This window comes from Eptatretus burgeri, chromosome 3 (assembly GCF_056783735.1).
Source record: "Eptatretus burgeri isolate ZD-2024b chromosome 3, Ebu_testis_v1, whole genome shotgun sequence".
NCBI classification, from domain to species: domain Eukaryota; kingdom Metazoa; phylum Chordata; class Myxini; order Myxiniformes; family Myxinidae; genus Eptatretus; species Eptatretus burgeri.
This window is the reverse complement of record NC_140963.1, coordinates 64,144,932-64,166,035: the sequence shown is the minus strand read 5'-3', so window position 1 is coordinate 64,166,035 and position 21,104 is coordinate 64,144,932. Positions and strand designations below refer to the sequence as shown.

The following is a 21,104-nucleotide window of genomic DNA, read 5'->3' as shown; positions in this document are numbered from 1 at the left end:
GCCTTTAGCAAGGTTTGAATGTGGTGATCAATGATATTCCAGAGAACCTCGAATTGATTTAAATGTGGTGGGATGGCAGGCTCGGAATATGACATTCACGGTGGCATTGAAAATAATTTTCTTTGTTGGAATGGCCCTGTGAGCATGAGCATTATTGTGCATGTTAAGGCAATTCCTTGGCCATGTTGTTGAAGGTTAGGCAACATGAGCTGCTGTAAAATCTCAATGTAACGCTCTGCCGATACGGATGAAGTTGGTGTAAAAGGTTTCAGCAATACCATCCCATATCATGACACTTCCACGTGCAAAATTTGCAGCTTCGTGAACAAAGACCAAGGCATATCGCTCATTGCGTCTTCTGTAGACCTACGCATGGCCATCATGCCTTTCCAGAAACCTGGATGAGTCACTGAACGTAACACCTGCCCATTGCATCCGTGTCCATCAAACGTGCTGATTTGACCACTGCAAGTGTTTGGATGTGTTACATTGCAAGTCTTGGATGATGAGCAGGGATCCCTGCACAAGAGACTCTTCAAGATGGTGTTGACACTTATCCTGCAAGGTCAGAGAGTGCATTTACAGTACTCTGGACAGTTTGAACCCGATTTCATAAATGGGTCATGCAAATGTAATGGTCCTGAGCAGGAGTCGTTATCCTGAAACATCTACTTTTTTGCATGCCTCTTGTTGATCCAGCGGCTTTATAACATCTTATGAGGTCATAAACAGTTCCTCTTCTCATGTTAAGGAGCCTTGCAACATGGCTAATGGAAGATCCTGCTTGAAGTTGTCCATTGATTTGATTCCTTTCATTTTCTGACAGACGTGGCGTTGTAATGTATTGTTCAAGAATATAATCAACTTGTGTTTTTTAGATGACCCACATGCTGGCGTCTCGGTTCAGTAAAGCTGTTTTGGAATTTGCTCAGAATGCCTCGTGTCACCTCTTACAACCAAAGGACGCAGGAATTGCATGTGCTGAACGATTATTGCATGAGGAAATTATGTTCCATGGAAACTTGAAATCAGGTGTTCTGCACATTCCTGGTGCCAAAAAGGCACTTGGAATGAATAATGGAACAGTCCTTCCACAATTACATTATCAATTATACATGTTTCGTTGTTTATGGCAGAGAGTGTACATGTTCACAGACTACAGTCATCCCGAGAATGGAACCCAGCCAATCCACATGACAACCACAACCATCACAATTTCTTCCTTTATCTCCAATAAGCAATTAACTTTCGTTTCTCTTTCAAATGTGAACGAATATATCCTGAATCGTGCTAATTTACTCAGGTACAGAAAAAGTACCGGTCGGCCAACGTTGGATGAGTACGTGCAGCAGACGTTGAATGAGTAAGTGAATCATTTCAACGAAGTCCCAGAAGATAAATTCAACAAAGACTACCTGAGGATAACGAAGTTACTTGAAAAAGGTCATGTTCACAGACAAAGCTTGCTCTTATGTATCGGGGAAGGTCAACCGGCACAATGTGAGGATCTGGGGCTCTGAAAACCCCCACGTGGTCATTGAACACATACATGACAGTCCAGAGGTCAATGTGTGGTGTGGCCTTCTCCATAACTGCTTGGTGGGTCCATTTTTCTTTGCAGAGGATACAGTGACATCACCAATTTATATGAACATGTTGGAAGGATTCACCCTCTCACAGATTGAACACCTGCAACCCGATATTATTTTTCAACCGGACGGTGCTCCCCCTCATTGAGCCTTAGTCGTTCGAGCCGTCCTGAATGAAAAATTTCCAGGTCACTGGATTGGCCGAAAAAAACCAACCGCCTGCCCCCCTTCCCCCCCCCACGATCATCAGACATAACCCCCGCCCCCCCTCCTCCTCCTCCTCTGATTTTCTTTTGTGAGGATTTGTCAAAGACCTTGTCTACAACACCAAGGTGGCACACCTGCAGGATCTTCATTCTCGGATCTTCGTTCTCGGACTTCCACTGGTGGACGCAAATATGCTGAGCCGAACATGGCAAGAACTTGTGTACCGCCTTGATGTCCTGTGCATGACAAACGGAGCTCACATTGAAGTGTATTGATGGTGTGTACAAAACTCGATGAGATTCTGTATCATACAAACCAAAGGGTATCGTTGTATCATTTGTGGTTCTCAATATATTAACAACCAGTTTGCTTGGTCTTTTTGGAACACCCTGTATCAACAAACAAACAAATACATATTCAAATTCACTTTTATAGTATAGATATACCAGGAAGTAGGGACTAGGCACAAACCAGATAAAATGGTCACCAGGGCTGGGTACGAAGGCAAAACGAGTGGAAACACGCCCACTCTCGTGCTGATGAAAGGACGTTTCCACACTCAGGTGTTGGGTTTGGCCTGCACGCTGCGTTACCCAGCTGAGGAGCCAGTTGTAGCTCTTGTCTCCACCAGGCACCTCAAGCGTTATCATGCAGTGCCGGCGAAAAGCCACCAAGGCCAATTGGCTGCATTTCCTTGTCAAGGCCAAGGCCGTTCCAATGCCGACAAGGCCAAATCCTGCACCAAAGTAAGGGTTGTCTTTCAATGCCAGTAGATAATCTACAAGAGGCATGACTCCAACACGGCAGGCTCGATAAAGCTCCTCGCAGTTATCGTATAGTTATCGGCAGGATGATGAAGCTCTGAAACAAAACCCCAGAGTTGTGTAATTAACTCCAAGACATTGATCCATCAGACGTATGTTGTCACAAACACGTTCACAGTTTTCATTCACACATCCACATAGATTTACATGCTACCAGACACTGAGCTAGAATTAACTAGAGAGGCACTCGACCCTTTCAAAATGCTTCATGCTCCTTTAAAATGAATTCCATGCCCTTCTAAAGCCCCCTGGAAACGTGAAAAATATCCTGAAAACATTTCCTTCCAAACTGCTTGGACCCCATCTGTCATCAACCATTTTGGCCTATAGACTCAAAATCTTTATCAGTGATGAATATGTGGAGGCCAGGGACGCAGCATGACACGCGTCTGAAAGGAAAGCATGTTGTGAATATTTGGAACCATATGCCACAACCAAATGTGCCCCCACCCCATAGACTCGTGGTTAATGCCCCGTCCCGCTCACAGGTGCCCTTTCTGAATTTGACTCGATTATTGATATCACAGATGAAAAATCCTGATTAGGTTATCATTGAAATCATTAAAAAGTATTTCATGGTGGAAATCATGTTGTATTCATGTAAAGTTTTCTCCTTTTTAAGTTTGGAGGGGGGGGGAGGTATCCAGTACATTCTGTTTGAGATCAACACAGCTTGGTTTTCAGCAAATTCAAAATACTGAAGGGTTTACATTATTCAGTGTTTAAGCTGTCATTCACCAAATCTCAAATACGGTAAGGTGCTAACTGGAACAGCAATCAGAAGAAAACATACCTCCACCAGGCTGAACAGTTTATGTTTTGAATCCCACCGATAGACCGGAGGACCTGGAGCCGGACCTTAACCAAAATCGAATCGGCTTGTTCTTGTCAACGAACCAACTCGTCCAGAACTTTTGGAAACGTATTGTTTTTGCGATGTATTGTTTTTGGCCCCATCTCTCAATGGTGAAGAATCACTTCAAAAAAAATTTAATCAGAAAGATTCTTGAATACAGATCTGGATCTTCACCAAAATCGAATTAATTCATCCTTGTCACACACACTCAACCTGTCTACCAAGTTTCGTCCAAATCCGTCCACAACGTTTTGAGATATCCTGCTGTGCTCACAAAGAGACAAGACAGAAGAAAAAGGACAGAAGAAAAAGACAGAAAAAGACAGAAAAAGACAGACAAAACAGAAAAAGACAGACAAAACAGAAAAAGACAGACAAGACAGAGAGAGACAAGACAGACAAGACAGACAGAGACAGAAAGAGACAGAAAAAGACAAGACAAGACAAGACAGAAAAAGACAGACAAGACAGAAAAAGACAGACAAAACAGAAAGACAGAAAGAGACAGAGAGAGACAAGACAGACAAGACATACAGAGACAGACAGAGACAGAAAGAGACAGAAAAAGACAAGACAAGACAAAACAGAAAAGACAGATAAAACAGAAAAAGACAGACAAAACAGAAAAAGACAGACAAAACAGAAAAAGACAGACAAAACAGAAAAAGACAGACAAAACAGAAAAAGACAGACAAGACAGAAAAAGACAGACAAAACAGAAAAAGACAGACAAAACAGAAAGACAGAAAGAGACAGAGAGAGACAAGACAGACAAGACATACAGAGACAGACAGAGACAGACAGAGACAGAAAAAGACAAGACAAGACAGATAAAACAGAAAAAGACAGATAAAACAGAAAAAAAGACAGATAAAACAGAAAAAAAGACAGACAAAACAGAAAAAAAGACAGACAAAACAGAAAAAAAGACAGACAAAACAGAAAAAAAGACAGACAAAACAGAAAAAAAGACAGACAAAACAGAAAAAAAGACAGACAAAACAGAAAAAAGACAGACAAAACAGAAAAAAGACAGACAAAACAGAAAAAGACAGACAAAACAGAAAAAGACAGACAAAACAGAAAAAGACAGACAAAACAGAAAAAGACAGACAAAACAGAAAAAGACAGACAAAACAGAAAAAGACAGACAAAACAGAAAAAGACACAAAACAGAAAAAGACAGACAAGACAAGACAAAACAGAAAAAGACAGACAAGACAGAAAAAGACAAACAAAACAGAAAGACAGAAAGAGACAAGACAGACAAGACAGACAAGACAGACAAGACAGACAAAACAGACAAGACAGACAAGACAGAAAGAGACAGAAAAAGACAAGACAGACATAAAACAGAAAAAGACAGACATAAAACAGAAAAAGACAGACATAAAACAGAAAAAGACAGACATAAAACAGAAAAAGAGAGACATAAAACAGAACAACACAGACATAAGACAGAAAAAGAGAGACATAAAACAGAAAAAGATAGACAAAACAGAAAAAGACAGACAAAACAGAAAAAGACAGACAAAACAGAAAGACAGACATAAAACAGAAAGACAGACATAAAACAGAAAAAGACAGACAAAACAGAAAGACAGACATAAAACAGAAAAAGACAGACATAAAACAGAAAAAGACAGACATAAAACAGAAAAAGACAGACATAAAACAGAAAAAGACAGACATAAAACAGAAAAAGACAGACATAAAACAGAAAAAGACAGACATAAAACAGAAAAAGACAGACATAAAACAGAAAAAGACAGACATAAAACAGAAAAAGACAGACAAGACAAGACAAAACAGAAAAAGACAGACATAAAACAGAAAAAGACAGACATAAAACAGAAAGACAGAAAGAGACAGAGAGAGACAAGACAGACATAAAACAGAAAAAGACAGACATAAAACAGAAAAAGACAGACATAAAACAGAAAAGACAGACATAAAACAGAAAAAGACAGACATAAAACAGAAAAAGACAGACATAAAACAGAAAAAGACAGACATAAAACAGAAAAAGACAGACATAAAACAGAAAAAGACAGACATAAAACAGAAAAAGACAGACATAAAACAGAAAAAGACAGACATAAAACAGAAAAAGACAGACATAAAACAGAAAAAGACAGACATAAAACAGAAAAAGACAGACATAAAACAGAAAAAGACAGACAAAACAGAAAAAGACAGACAAAACAGAAAAAGACAGACAAAACAGAAAAAGACACATAAAACAGAAAAAGACACATAAAACAGAAAAAGACACATAAAACAGAAAAAGACACATAAAACAGAAAAAGACACATAAAACAGAAAAAGACACATAAAACAGAAAAAGACACATAAAACAGAAAAAGACAGACAAAACAGAAAAAGACAGACAAAACAGAAAAAGACAGACAAAACAGAAAAAGACAGACAAAACAGAAAAAGACAGATAAAACAGAAAAAGACAGATAAAACAGAAAAAAACAGAAAAAACAGAAAAAGACAGATAAAACAGAAAAAGACAGATAAACGAGAAAAAGACATATAAAACAAAAAGGCACAAAAAACAGATAAAGACACAAAAAAGAAAAATACAGACAAAACAGAAAAAACAGAAAAAGACAGACAAAACAGAAAAAGACAGACAAAACAGAAAAAGACAGACAAAACAGAAAAAGACAGACAAAACAGAAAAAGACAAACAAAACAGAAAAAGACAGACAAAACAGAAAAAGACAGACAAAACAGAAAAAGACAGACAAAACGGAAAAAGACAGACAAAACAGAAAAAGACACAAAACAGAAAAAGACAGACAAAACAGAAAGACACATAAAACAGAAAAAGACACATAAAACAGAAAAAGACACATAAAACAGAAAAAGACACATAAAACAGAAAAAGACACATAAAACAGAAAAAGACACATAAAACAGAAAAAGACACATAAAACAGAAAAGACACATAAAACAGAAAAAGACACAAAACAGAAAAAGACAGACAAAACAGAAAAAACAGAAAAAGACAGACAAAACAGAAAAAGACAGACAAAACAGAAAAAGACACATAAAACAGAAAAAGACACATAAAACAGAAAAAGACACATAAAACAGAAAAAGACAGACAAAACAGAAAAAGACAGACAAAACAGAAAAAGACAGATAAAACAGAAAGACACATAAAACAGAAAAAGACACATAAAACAGAAAAAGACACATAAAACAGAAAAAGACAGACAAAACAGAAAAAGACAGACAAAACAGAAAAAGACAGACAAAACAGAAAAAGACAGACAAAACAGAAAAAGACAGACAAAACAGAAAAAGACAGACAAAACAGAAAAAGACAGACAAAACAGAAAAAGACAGACAAAACAGAAAAAGACAGACAAAACAGAAAAAGACAGACAAAACAGAAAAAGACACATAAAACAGAAAAAGACAGATAAAACAGAAAAAAACAGAAAAAACAGAAAAAGACAGATAAAACAGAAAAAGACAGATAAAACAGAAAGACACATAAAACAGAAAAAGACACAAAACAGAAAAAGACACAAAACAGAAAAAGACACATAAAACAGAAAAAGACACATAAAACAGAAAAAGACACATAAAACAGAAAAAGACACATAAAACAGAAAAAGACACAAAACAGAAAAAGACAGACAAGACAAGACAAAACAGAAAAAGACAGATAAAACAGAAAAAGACACAAAACAGAAAAAGACACAAAACAGAAAAAGACACAAAACAGAAAAAGACAGACAAGACAAGACAAAACAGAAAAAGACAGATAAAACAGAAAAAGACACAAAACAGAAAAAGACAGAAAGACAGAAAAGACAGACAGGGGTGAAACATCACGTCCACCCATCGAAAATACTGATCATCACACATAATCCCATCCATCGTGGTATTGTCCAGGGCTCGGCTTGTGCTGCTTCAGCAGGTTTCTGACCATGATTACACTAGGTCTAGGTTGTTTGCATTTGCGTTTGTCTCCACCCTGGTAGGGAAGTGATTTGGAATTTTATCCCAAATGCCGGTAATACTTGGCGACTCCTCGCAAAGGATCATTCTGTGGGATCTTTAATACCAGCAGCACCTAATGTCGCCAAACAGTGTCTCCAGTTGGATGTGCCATCCCAATGATGGATGGTGCACCGATACAGTTCCGATGTGAACATATAAACAATTATATATTGGAGCATTTCACCTTCAAGGAGAATTGCTGAAGACTAACATGAAGCAGCCTGCGCTCTGCCATTGATTACGTCACACATCTCGGTACAAGCTTCGTACAGTACCTGATTAATTGTTTTCACCATACCGAAAATACACGGAATGCTTACTTTATTTATTTATTTTAAATGCTCAACTTCTTGTTTAAACATCTCGGCCAAACCTTTTGTTCTTGCTCACAATTCAGGGACAAGTCCACTGCGCGTCACAATACAAGATGCTCATACAAACCGGCAATCGCCTTGCCTTGCCTTGAAGTAACCTGTTGTTAACGATTATTGGTTAAACGTTCCCACGTCGTGTTTAATGTCGTCTTTCAAAAACAAATCTTTATACAGTGCGCGGCTTTGCGTTCGTTACAGATCGCAAATTAACCGTAAATATGAAAAGGGTGTAGCACAGCTTAGCTATCAGCTTCGGCTGGGATACACCCTAATCGTTCTCATTACAGCTCTTCACCACCACGTCATGGGATAGCAAACAGTAGCTGAGGTGCACCAACAAATGGACTATCATGCACATTCAACATATTTACATCATTTATTCAATTAGAAAACAAAAATAAGCTAGCTCGCAAAAAAAAAAAAAAACCGAGCAACTTAACAACTGGATGGTATTCATGGAATACGTACCCCCCCCCCCCCCACACAATCTGGAGAAGGACATGGTGCGAGCCAACTGTTTTGTTTTAAAAAAAAAATTCTTTCATCCAAAATGGCTTCCAGACCAAATGGCCAATGACGTCATCTTTATCAAGCCATATTTCCTATCAGTCGTTGATGAATTTGTTAAATTTTGCATTGACCGGTTAGGCGGTTTCTCTAAGAAGATTTTCAAAGATTTTCCTTTGATCCAATATGGCTGCCAAATTTTAATGAAAATCCTGTTCAAATTTCAAGTTCATCAGATGAAAATTGAGGATTTCAGAAATTTGGCTGATGTTGACCTTTTGACTTGTATTGACCTCAAAAACAATTGGTGGTTCAATTCACTGAGCTGATGTGAAAAATCCTGTGCAAATTTCAAGTCAATTGGATGAAGATTGACAATTTTAGAAACTATAGCCTATGTTGACCTCAAAATAATTGGTCGTTGATTTCAATAACCAAATGTGCAAATCCTTTTCAAATGTCAAGTCAATGAGATGAAAATTGACAATTTTAGAAAGTCAATCCATGTTGACCTTTTGCCTATGCTGACTTTAAAAATAATTGATGGGTGAATTCAGTGAGGCGTTATGAAAATCCTCTTTAAATTTCAAGTCAATTGGATGAAAATTGAGGATTTTAGAAAATTGGCTCATTACGTAGGTTGAAACTTACGTAGGTTGACCTTTGGCCTCTGTTGACATCAAAAAAGTGACCGTTATATCACATAGTCATGTAGATGTGGTAAAGTTTCCATTTCCTCCGCTGAACAGTTTTCGATGTACGTGCTTAACAAAATGCAGACACGTACAACGTACGACTATGACAGTACGTACATACGCTCTGGATCGCTTAACCCTGCTTTTTACTTCGCGAGCGCAGGGTAAATCATCTACCAGGACTATTAGCATACCTTACCTGGACGTAGTAGAAAAATGATCAAGTACCGGTAATGAAAAGTGTAAAAATAAAATATTTCGGTAAAAAATAATCTGGAGGCAATAAGTGTTAGAACACGTTTTTCTTTTTAATCTCTCCAGGGTGTTTACAAAGTCCCGTTACCCCCTCCACAGAACTTGATAGATTATTATAACTATAATAAACACACATAACAAGAGGTAATGTATAAGCTTCATGTAAACTGTCAATCAAAGTCATTTTGAATATCAGCCATTACATAGTCTTTCCAGTGTAGGTCGTCCGTGAGCCCACATGCTCATTACTGCATGTTCTTCAACCGAATAGTTACTTTCGTCTAACATTTTATTCCCAGTGGCAAAGAAAAGCCCCAGGTGGCAAAGAGAAAAGCCCCAGGTGGCAAAGAGAAAAGCCCCAGGTGGCAAAGAGAAAAGCCCCAGGTGGCAAAGATAAAAGCCCCAGGTGGCAAAGAGAAAACTGTATTCACAACAACAATTTCACCTCATTATCAAATGTGATTTTTTTTTTTTGTGATTTTATTATTGCTCAACCTCAGGAAGTTTTCAACATATCACATTGAAACTTACGTAGGTCAATACACATATTTAGTATCAGTGTATAAAATCTGGTCAAAATTAGTCAAAGGTCAAGCAAGGTAAATAACACCAAAACATGTAAAACACCTATTAAGCCACAATCAGAAAATGTGTCAACCAAATTTGTTACACACAACATTCCATCATATAACACACTTGATTGGTCAAATTTGACAAATCACCAAATTGCTGTTTCCATGGCAACTATTGTTTATTTGGATTTCACAAGTATTGTGCTATGAACGACATGTGTATGTGTATATATATATATATATATATATATATATATATATATATATATATATATATATATATATATATATATATATATATATATATATATATATATATATATATATATATATATATATATATATTGTTGCGGTATTCGCGCCCGCCGGCGTGCTGACGGCCACGTAACTCGAATCGCGGCACGTCGCCCACCAGACGGACAATCCAGTCGTGACCCTCTCGGACTAACGCCGGGAACCAGTCATGGGTGGACCTTTCGGTCTCACCGCGATCGAGCCAATCAGCCCCCGCGTGGGATAGGGTTGCTCGCCAAATTCGACCTACCTAAGTACCCACGCGGAGGGTAGACCGGGCGATCGCACCTCGCCGCAGGTCGACTTCGGACACGGGCCACTTAAGCGACCCGTTCCGTACTATCAGAATAACCGAGCGGTGTTATCGTCGACCTCGACGGTTCGATTAATTATCGGGCGTATTCAGCCCACTACCAACCCTTTACGTGAAGCAAGATGAGGACTCAATGGGAGAAATGACGAAGCGAAGCGGGAAACAGTTCAACACAAAAGCACATTTATTCGCGGCACACGGGAAGCACACATATACAATTCCACCAAAAGCACACAGAAAAAAACACAATTCCATTTACACAAAAAGCAAATATAAAAGCGAAAACACAATGCAGAGCTAATACCGACTACCGAGCACACGGCAACACTTATACAATTCTACCTCACAGACGGCGCCGACAACACATACCCAAAACCAAGGAAAGAATACCCTCAAGGATGAGGCGGGCCTGAGGCCGAGACCGGGTCGCGCCTACCCGTCTGGTGATGAGACGCGGAGCGGCGATGGCGCCCCAACTCCGCGGACCTCGCGGACAGTGTCTGGCAGGGGGTGGGAAAGGGGCCCCCTTGGTCGCACTATCTCAGCGCGGGGGGAAACAGGAGGGGGTTGCTGATGCTCGGGGTATAGAGGATCTTTATTATGTGCGACGAGCGTCTCCACCTCGGCCAGGTCGCGCTGTCGGCCTCCCTCGGGTGCAGCTTCCTGCACGACACGAGCACCCCCTCGTCTGGTGTCGCCGCCTTTCCACAGCTCCGTCCCCTCCGTTCCGCACACGACGAGCAGCTCCACCGCCCGCGAAGTCTTGACCCTCTGCTTCCGACTCTCCTACTCTCCGCCTCTCCGCCTCGGGACTCTCCGACTCTGGACTCTTCTTTGGACTCTTCTTTGGACTCTCCTTTTGGACTCTCCCCTTTCGACTCTGGACTCTTCTTTGGACTCTCCGACTCTCGACTCTTCTTTGGACTCTTCTTTGGACTCTCCCCTTCTCGACTCTCCTGACTGACGAACACGGTCCTTTTATCCCCCCGTAGCTTCGCCTTTGACCCCCCTCCCTTTGACCTTTCACCTCGCTCCCCATTGGCCCGAGAAAAAGTGGGCGTGAAGGCTTTTTGATCCACAAATTTGCATATATCGATCGTCCTGGAGGCGGGGCCAAATCGTCCCTCGCTCACCGATTGGACGGCAAAAAGTGGGCGTGTGTCGTTTTTGATCCGTTTTTGAAGCACAAAATCCGTGATTTTGTACACGCTGTTCGGCGCGCGCCCTGCACGAGTCCAACACCGGTACCCACAGCGGGGCAAGAACGGTGGCGATGCGACGGTTGCGAGGTGTGACGGGAAGGTCGTGGCGGTTGTGGTGAAGCGGCGTTGTGGTTGGTGGTTGATGTTGTGGTTGTGGTGGTAATCATGGCGGTTGGTCCAAAATAAAGATAGCAAAAGAAAAACGGCTATCCTGAAGAGTCGCAGCACGCATGAATAACATTTATTCCCACTAGACAACGGGTTTGGGCCTAACTACACATGCACTTACCGAGATACCTCACCTAAGGGACCTGAATGGTGGTTTGCGAATTTGGTAACCACAACAATATATATATATATATATATATATATATATATATATATATATATATATATATATATATATATATATATATTTTTTTTTTTTGTTTTTAATCACTGACAATAGTTCTTCTTCTAAGCAGACCACCATTTCCTACAAGGTAAACATATACCACGTATCATGGTCCATATCATCACTTTATGTTCAATTCTCGTTTCTCTACCAATGCACACTCCAAAAAAGCAAGGACAAATGTGTCCAAGAGCCACATCCTAAAGGTTTTTTGGCTTCACCAGAAGAAGAGCAAGAAGAGGAAGAAGAATGTAAAAAAAATTAAAAATTAAAAATAAAAAAACAACTTCCGATATTTCGTCACGTGCCGTCACATCACGTCCGTCATCGACGATCTTCGTTCATGACGAGAAAATAGTGTATTTACGAAATTACAATATATTAAATGGAATAATCTTTAAATAGTAACGTGAACTTTTCGAAACTTAAAAGCAAATGTCTGAATATATTTAAAAGTTCATGATAGACGCTCTCAAAACACGGACTTCTTATAATAACCTGGACCAGCAACGGCCTCTGTCGACTGAAGTCAGAGGTCGACTGAAGTCGCCATGTTGCGTTGCCAATCCGAATTCACAGATTGAATATATTAATCTGTGCCGAATTTCTCGCTGGAAACAACATTTTTGTACAGCTTAATAAGAAGAACAGGATTTTCATTTCACAAACAACAGTCTCCGCCACCCATTATCACTACCAAGCTAATATAAGCTCTGCAGCACGAATCAATAAGGTGAGTGAGTACGTGGTGTCACAATTCTCATGAATGATTATTATCATATCATATGTGATATGATCTGATGATAATTAATCAGTGTAATGTGTTGATGATAATCAATGTAATGTGAATAGCTTACCCCCCTATGGCCTATAATATTTGTATTATTATAGGCCATAAGATGGTAGCTTTCAGCTTCCCCCTATAATAATGGGCTTTATGGCCTATAATTAATAATATATTGACCAATCATCAAAACATTGAACAGACATCGGACAACCTTAATAAATATGATCTGTAATCTACAGACTAACCTATGGCCTCCTATTAATATATGTATATTATAGAGGGTAGCTTTCTGTAGTAGGTTGAAGCATATTGAACCAGTACCAATCTCATTAATGTTTTCATGATTGATCAATATATTATAGGCCATAGTGAGTAGCTTAAAGCTACCCTGTATGGCCTATAATATATTGATCAATCATGAAAACATTGAACAGACATTGGACAACCTTAATAAACATGATCTATCATCCACACACTAATGAGACTGGTTTAATATGCATTGACCTATAGAAGATGACGATCAACTATTATAATCGCAGTAGGTTGAAACATAAGATATGTCGAAACCTAGGAGAAACACTTCAATGCAAATGGTTAGTAAACTATTGATGTGCAAATAGGATCCGTTTGCTGAATTTTTTTTCCTGATGGGTTTATCTTTCAATCCAGTGTTCATGGTTCGAACAACATGGTGGAGACGAATCTTTGTATAGCACTCACCGATGTGCTGTATGACAGAAAATACACGAGTACAGTCTGCCTCCGTCTCTCCAAAATGTGATCACTAAGCGAGTCAAATGCACTCGATCCTACTTCTGCCAACACTGATGCAGAGATTGCAGATTTCAGGAAACTATCACGAGGAATCTTGCCATTTGTCACCGCTAGCATTCTCTTAACACATTTCTCAATGGCTTCACATACTTGAACAACGCTTGATGATGGAACGGTAAGGCCACCCCTTGTTTTAACAGCAATCAGCCTAGAGGCAGGTAAATTGACATTATCATTCTGCGTGAGAGCCAGCAAGCAATCTTGACATTTGAGTGTCCGCTTAACCATCCTAACCACATATCCTGCAATATAGGTTACAACCGACTCCAGGAACACATAAAGTTTGTTAAATGGTGGAATATCGGCATAATCGTGGTGTCCCGTCATTGGCTGGCGGAGCTGCAAATCGTAGCGTCTGGCTATGAGCATATCCTGCGTCTTATCTGGGACAGCCCTCTTTGTGATATTTTTGAATGATGCAGCTGTGAGGATGCGTGTTGCGTCCAGGGCTGAACAGTTCCCCTTGTTGGCTTTGATATCATGCCGCATCAGAAGATGCTTGTACGCTGCGATAAACTGCCTGGCTGTTGGATTGTTAATGCCACCACATGCTAGACGGACGGCTCCAAAGAACAACTCGATGTGGTCCTGGCTGAGCTTATATGTAAGCAAATACTTTAAAGATGAATTTTGGGGCTGGACGTATGTCAGATAGAGGTTTTTAACGCTTACGATACAAGTCAGCATCCCAATAAATACTATTTCAAGTCTTGTCTTTGTCATGAGTTGACCAGAAGTATTAGTTAAGGTCATGAGATAATTACTTGTCTTTTCCAGGAATGGCAAAAAAGCTGCCTCGTGAGCAGGATGCATCGGTGCCTTGTAGTTGCGTGCCAAAGGGTTCCTGGAGTTCAACAGATCGAACAGTTGATCCAGTGTGCGGATGAAGATGCAAGTTCCTTCACTCCCTTGAAATTCAGGTAGTTTCAACTCTTCGCGGCAGAATTCAATTGCATCCGCGACACTTGAACTCAGCGTTTGAGCAGCCGTATTAACTTTCATTATATTTGTCTTCCATTCGATACGTTTCCGACTAAGTTTGTTTGCCAACCGTAGTCCTTCCTGTTTCTGCGGTTCATCCAAGTTTTCTATACATTTCCAGGCGATGACCCTCTGAGAACTGTCTCTCATAGTCTTCAGTGTGCCGAGGCATTTCCTTGCAAGCTTTAACATATGACACGCGTCGAGGAATGCCCAAACGAGCTTGTAAGGATCTGCTGGGTGAGGGAACGACGAATTCATATTATCTGGGTTGATACTTTCGCCCAACTCTTTCAACATTGTCAAATGCGCTGAAGGCCCTACACAGGTAAGCGAGATGACATTAACTCCAATTTCGTGTAGCTTTAGTAAACACTGAGACACAAGATTGGCCTGTTCTTTACCAGTCAAACCATTGATGAAGAAGTGGGCGACTGGAACTTTCCAATGATCATTCACCGCGGCCAACATAATTACTAAAGCGTTTTTAGCAAGTGGCGCGGTATCGTCCAGATTACCTGCTCCAATGTCCACATATCCAAGCACCTTGTCACCAGACATCTCTACTGATTCCATCAGTGACATTTCGTCCAACATTAGGGCACATAGCGTACTCCTATCCTCTTTAAATATCGCCTCTAATGCGTCAAATACTACCTGGTTGAATCCAGGTGATCCGTCTATGGCACTGTACCAGGTTCGGATCGTTGAAGGACTAGGTAGAGCGAGATCGAATACCTCGCGTACATAGTCGTAGACCTTCGCAGAATAGAAATTTAGCGTGAGGGCAAATGACTTGATCACAGTTTCGTATTCTTGCCTGGATTTCTTTCCGCTCGCCTGATTCTTTAATATTCGACTCGTAACCTCCAGTGGTACCCCAGAAAATGTCGAATTCAGTATCGCGACACAATTTTCCGAAACCATCCCTTTGTGTTTTATTTCTTCAACGACAGAGCTTAATTTCTCTACCTTTTTCTTCAATCTTCGCGTTTTCTGCTGCGTAACCTTCAGTTTTTTCCGCAAGTTCTCAATGGTCTCGGTTGCCATACCCAGATTCTGTTTCATTTTACTGGGACTCGGATCGGCGCAGTACGTGTGGTCTGCTGAAGTCGACGGCCTTGGTGGTGAATCTGGCACAGCAGTGAATTTTGGCACTGGGGCCAGGTGTCTGTCAACCGGTGGTTTCCGATGTATCGGTTTCTGTGTAGAAAATAACATAATTAATATCGGATCAAAATTTCGAATTAACTGGTGAACACAAAACTGATAATTCACAGAAATTTTAGTGGTAAATTCAATACAGTGCGAACCGCTTGATAGAATCACAATTGGAGCACTCCGATTCAGGAATTCCATTTATTATGAAGTTTGAAAATTTGTGCTAAATTTGATTTCCACGGGAATTTATTCATTTTATAAACATTTTGAATGTGGATGAATTTATAAAATTAATGTGTTAGAATTAATTTTTGGGCACGAATACAAAACGACCTGCATCGTCTGACACAGTCAGAATCGTACAGAAATTCATAGAAAAATCCTGGCAGCAAAGGAGGTCGTTTTTCTGGGTATTCGCACCCAAAAATCAATTCTAAAACTTTTATAGATTCAAAACAATTTAATGTGTCAAATAAATATATATAATATTTGTATCAAATAAATATGTATTTTTTTAGTGGAACCATTGTAATAAATCGTGTATACTAACCTTCTGGAGATGAGGTGGAAATTTGAAGACGCTTGGTATGACGCCTTGTTTAAGCCGTTTCGTCTGGCCCGTACTGTCAAAGTCAGAGTTCAGGAAGTGTTCACTACAAAGTAATGTCACACCGGGCATTGGTGTAAAGTGTTCCCTTCTCTGTCTGGCAACCATTGTCTGCACAACTTTTCATCCTTAGGGAATCTGGAGAAAAAAAAGATCCGAATGACGTTTTCGATTATTGACATTTGAAGGGATGGAAGAATGGGTACTACAATTGGCGTCAGTGGAGGTAGATTTCTGATATCAAGATAGATACGACCCCCTAACCCTAAGGCGCATAGGAAGCAAAATGATTTTTGGGGTAACATCGGGTTAGGTGGACCCTCGGAGCCAGGACCCTCGGAATAGGGAGGGCCTGCGCCCCCAAATGGACAAATATTGTGAGCTACCCGCCCAACTATTTACGCAGCCACGGCGGTCGATGGGGGGGGAATGAATCTCCGGGAAAAAAAAATGAATTCTAGACGCCTGGAAAACTCATTTCCGTCGTATTCCTGGATAATATCGTTATTTTACATTTTCTTTCAAATTATCGACTGTACTTTGCCATCATTTAGATTGTTATACTGGCGTTTGAAATGAATGCGAGGGAAAAACCTTCGGAGTGTAGGCTTTATTTCACTTGATTGAAGCCGCTTCTACAGACACATCAGGAAATACATGTGCAGCAAGAAATACGTGTGCAGCAAGGAGTACGTGTGCAGCAAGGAGTACATGTGCAGCAAGGAGTACGTGTGCAGCAAGGAGTACGTGTGCAGCAAGGTATACACGTGCAGTCGATCACCGCAAAATAAATCAGCAATTAGCACGGAGTCCGGTATACTCTCAATTCTTACCATTCAACGAGCACCAAGTGAACCACCGCCGTAAATGACAATGCCCCAGGGACAATCCCACCGACAACGCGGAATCTCGGTTTTATCTGTTCATGTTCATGATAGATAAATTCATGATAGACATCATGTTCATAAAAGTTCATGATAGATGCTCTCAAAAGGCACCCTCAATGTAAGGATGTGTACAGGTGTTTAGTATTTCAGGAGATCCGGATCTGTATATAAAAGAGCCGAGTCCAAAAGGTTTTTGAAGAAGAAGAAGAAGAAGAAGAAGAAGAAGAAGAAGAAGAAGAAGAAGAAGAAGAAGAAGAAGAAGAAGAAGAAGAAGAAGAAGAAGAAGAAGAAGAAGAAGAAGAAGAAGAAGAAGAAGAAGAAGAAGGACGGAACACACCCAAGGATGACAGTTTTTAGCTGGGTCGGGATTCGAACCGAGGCAACACGGCTGAGAGTCTAGACTATTTCTTGATTTTGTGTTGTTTTGGCTTTTTACCGCTTTTTTTTTATTAATAATAAAAAGGTTTCGGCCATAAAACTCTTCGAACCACACTGACGTCACAAACTCAGGGCAGACACTGATCATCACTCTTTGTATATAATAAATAACTCTGTGAACGTTTGTTTGAGCTGTGTTGGAAAGTTTACGCAACGTGATGAATCCACCGAGTCCGTCATACGGAGAAACCACCATCCGATGAGAGTGCGCTTGTTGATGAGGTTATGCGGCCGCCATATTGGGACTCCCTACCGACCGAAAGTCCCACAATAAACTCATGTTTGGGGAGTACCAAGATGGCGGCTGGTGACCTTTTTTTTTCCCCAACAAACCAGTGATTGATCTAGTTATAGTTAGCTCAGCGGATGAATCCACTACTTGGCCCTGGACAAGACGGCGAAATAACGCAACATATTTAAATGATTTAACGTCTCATCAATTAACAATCAAATCGTGCAATGAACTATAATTACTAATGCTGAAGGGTACAATAAATGACTTGAGGATGGTTTATGATGTGCACCTGTTACACACCTGTGCCGGTAATCACAGGTAACATGATCAACAAGCTCGTGCGGTTTAATCGTGCGGATTTTTAACCATTTAGAGGGAAGGATCCATTTGGTGTTGAATTCGTGAACCCAACAAGGTAGTTTGTTTAGGGTTTAAAGGGGGAGAAGGTGTGAAGAAGGATCGAAAGTTTCTCGTGTGACTGGTACCATGTTGGGTGGTAGTAAAGCAGGAGAGATGAAAACGACCCTTGTTGGTGACACGAAGAAAGGTGGAAAACGGCGATCAAAAAGGAAAGAAAGTTATTCTGCTTACATTTACAAGGTGCTCAAACAGGTACGAAGAGGTTATTTAATATGTGGAAATAAAGGATTGTTTTTAATTTAAAGATGTGTAATTTGTAAATGTCTTGTTTAGTGGGTGAGTTGGTAATATAGAATATTATTGGGTGTTTAGAGCGTTTGTTGTGTGTAAGAGGAAAGGTTTAGATTGGGTGTTTTAATACGGTTTTGGGGGAAAGGAATTGGTGGCTGGGGTTGTGTTGTGGGGGTGTCGGTTATAGGCTTGTCCGTTAGCCAGCATGGCGTAGACTAGTTTGTACATGAGAAAGGATTGCCGCTCCTGCTGATCAGCTCGAGCAAATATCCAGACACTGGCACTGTGGTAGTCCCCCTAAAACATTTGTATTCACTTGGAGAAAAATGTGTGTGGTGTTCTTTTTTTTATTTATTTTTTCATCCCACCCCCCGCCCCCTCCCCCTCTCCGGAGGGAGCGGGCGGGATATTTTAATCGTCCGGTTTGTCTGTCTGTTAGCAACTTTACGGCAAAACTGCTTTAGCAAACACTATCAAATTTAATCCACAGGTGGGAAATGAACCTTGGATGACCCCATTAACTTTTGGGTCCAATTGGATCAAAGGTCAAGGTCAAGTTCACGAAAAGATCAAAATTGTTTTTCGCTCATAACTTCGTAAAAAAATGATCTGATTTACTTCAAACTAAGACTAAAATATTCCTTATTCTATTCTTTATCAACACTCAGGTTAAGGATGTATCAAATTTAAATTTTATCCCCAAAATAACTTTATGCCTTAAATGGGTGGGATTTGTTGTGCCTGGCACCACTTTTTTTTTTTTCTGGAACTGCGATATAAATTTTTTCGCAGATGTGCCAGTGGATTACCTTACAAACTGTATACAGGTGTTTTAGCATGTTTTTAGGAATTTTTTTTTTTTTTTTTTTGTTAGGGTTATCAAGCATAACATTTTTTTGCAAACCCCACCTGTGTTTGTCGCAAAGTTTGGTGAGGCATCGCTCGGTTATATTTACTAGTTTTACAATAAATTACCATTGAATGCATTGGCTGCCTTTACCACCTTTTCCAAAATGTTGTGACCCTTTAAAGGTAATGCTTAGCAACTTTAGACAGTTGCTGTGATTAAAGTGCTACTTTTTTCAACATGGAATGCAGCTTCATCCTGATATTTGCATCTCCAACAAAGCAATGAGCATCATGAACTCATTTGTGAACTATATTTTTGAGAGGATCTTCGTGGAGGCAACACGTTTGGCCCACGACAACCGCCATGCGACTCTAACAATCCGTGAGATTCAAACTGCAGTCTGGTTGCTGCTGCCTCGAGAGCTGGCCAAGCACGCTGTTTCTGAAGACACCAAAGCTGACCATGTACACGAGTAACAAATAGCATGCAGTGTACAATAATAGGCCTTGCTTATTGATGAGACCCCCTCAGTCCCCACACCTTTGCACTCTACTAATGGAGCCTAACATGTGATTAACTGACTTCTTTCCCCCCCCCCCTGCCTTGATATGTTTTGTTTATTGATCCTTCCTTTATCCAATAAAGTTTGATTAAGTTGAGAATGGTGACTTACCATGCATATTGGTAGGTTTCCCCTTGGGGCTGGGAGGGAGTACCTTTTCAAATGTAAGTTCTATGGAAAATGACTTCCACTTTTCCTTTTGAAATTTGTAAAGGTTTTTATTCAATGAATTTATGCATTTTTGTGATTTTGAGTGGAATATTTGATTTAATTATCAGACCTGGAAATTTATGCATGCAGTTTTTTTTTTTTTGTCAACTATTTGTTCATTGGCAATACTCGAGTAAAAGTATGAGCAAGGTTTGTTAGTAAAGACTGATGTAATAGTTGCATGCAGTCATAACTGATGGTTTCACTGCTTTGCTGAGCAAATCCTTTTAAAGTGGCCATGATTCTACTGAGATGGGGCATGCAATTATAAAATGTGAACCTGACAGGATGGAGATGGAGCATAAATAATAATGTGGCAGAGTGGAGCAAAAGGGGCTGTTGGTGTTTCACTCTTCCACTCGGGGTGATTTCCACTTCCTTTTGAAATGAGGAATCTGACTTTGTGCTCCAAGGCTCCAGCCTGCATGCAACTTGGCTGTTTGGAACATCTTTAATTGACATTGCACTCTTCTAAAGGCTTGACATTTTGGCTGTTCATAGTCCATGAAGCAGGAGTGTTACTTGGACTAAAATTATGTGAATACAAAGTGATAAACCTCCAGCCATCAAGTGTTTTTTTTTTATTTTTCTCCTTCTCCACTTCCCCCCAAATCATTGAAATCTTAAGGAATTGCCCCAAGCAAGTAATTCTGTTGAGACAAGATCAGAGTAGAATATAATGCAACTCTTTTTGGGGAGGCAATTTGCCCTGTGGCCATTTCATGGAATTGCACTTGAGTGATTATGAGTATACTTTATCGTTGAAACAAATTAATTTGTTTCAAGATTGGGT

At 40.1% G+C, this 21,104-nt stretch overlaps 1 protein-coding gene and 1 pseudogene across 6 annotated transcripts in view; one reads left to right on the top strand and one right to left on the bottom strand.

Moving 5' to 3' along the window:
• The window catches only part of BCS1L (BCS1 ubiquinol-cytochrome c reductase complex chaperone), a 37,029-nt gene extending 28,930 nt beyond the window's left edge, over positions 1–8,099 (bottom strand). The window contains exons 1-2 of one of the 6 annotated variants that reach the window (XM_085873779.1): positions 7,876–8,099; positions 2,268–2,657 (exon numbers count right to left, since the gene is read on the bottom strand). In XM_085873779.1, the coding sequence (XP_085729905.1) occupies positions 2,268–2,587 (320 nt within the window). In that variant the 5' untranslated portion in view covers positions 2,588–2,657; positions 7,876–8,099. Of the gene's footprint in view, positions 1–2,267; positions 2,658–7,686; positions 7,744–7,875 lie in introns of those variants that run through there. The other 5 variants (XM_085873780.1, XM_085873784.1, XM_085873781.1 and 2 more) reach the window with 5 other exon arrangements.
• An 11,682-nt stretch (positions 8,100–19,781) lies between these two features.
• LOC147030075 (histone H2B-like) lies at positions 19,782–20,462 on the top strand (annotated as a pseudogene).
• Positions 20,463–21,104: the final 642 nt, after the last annotated feature.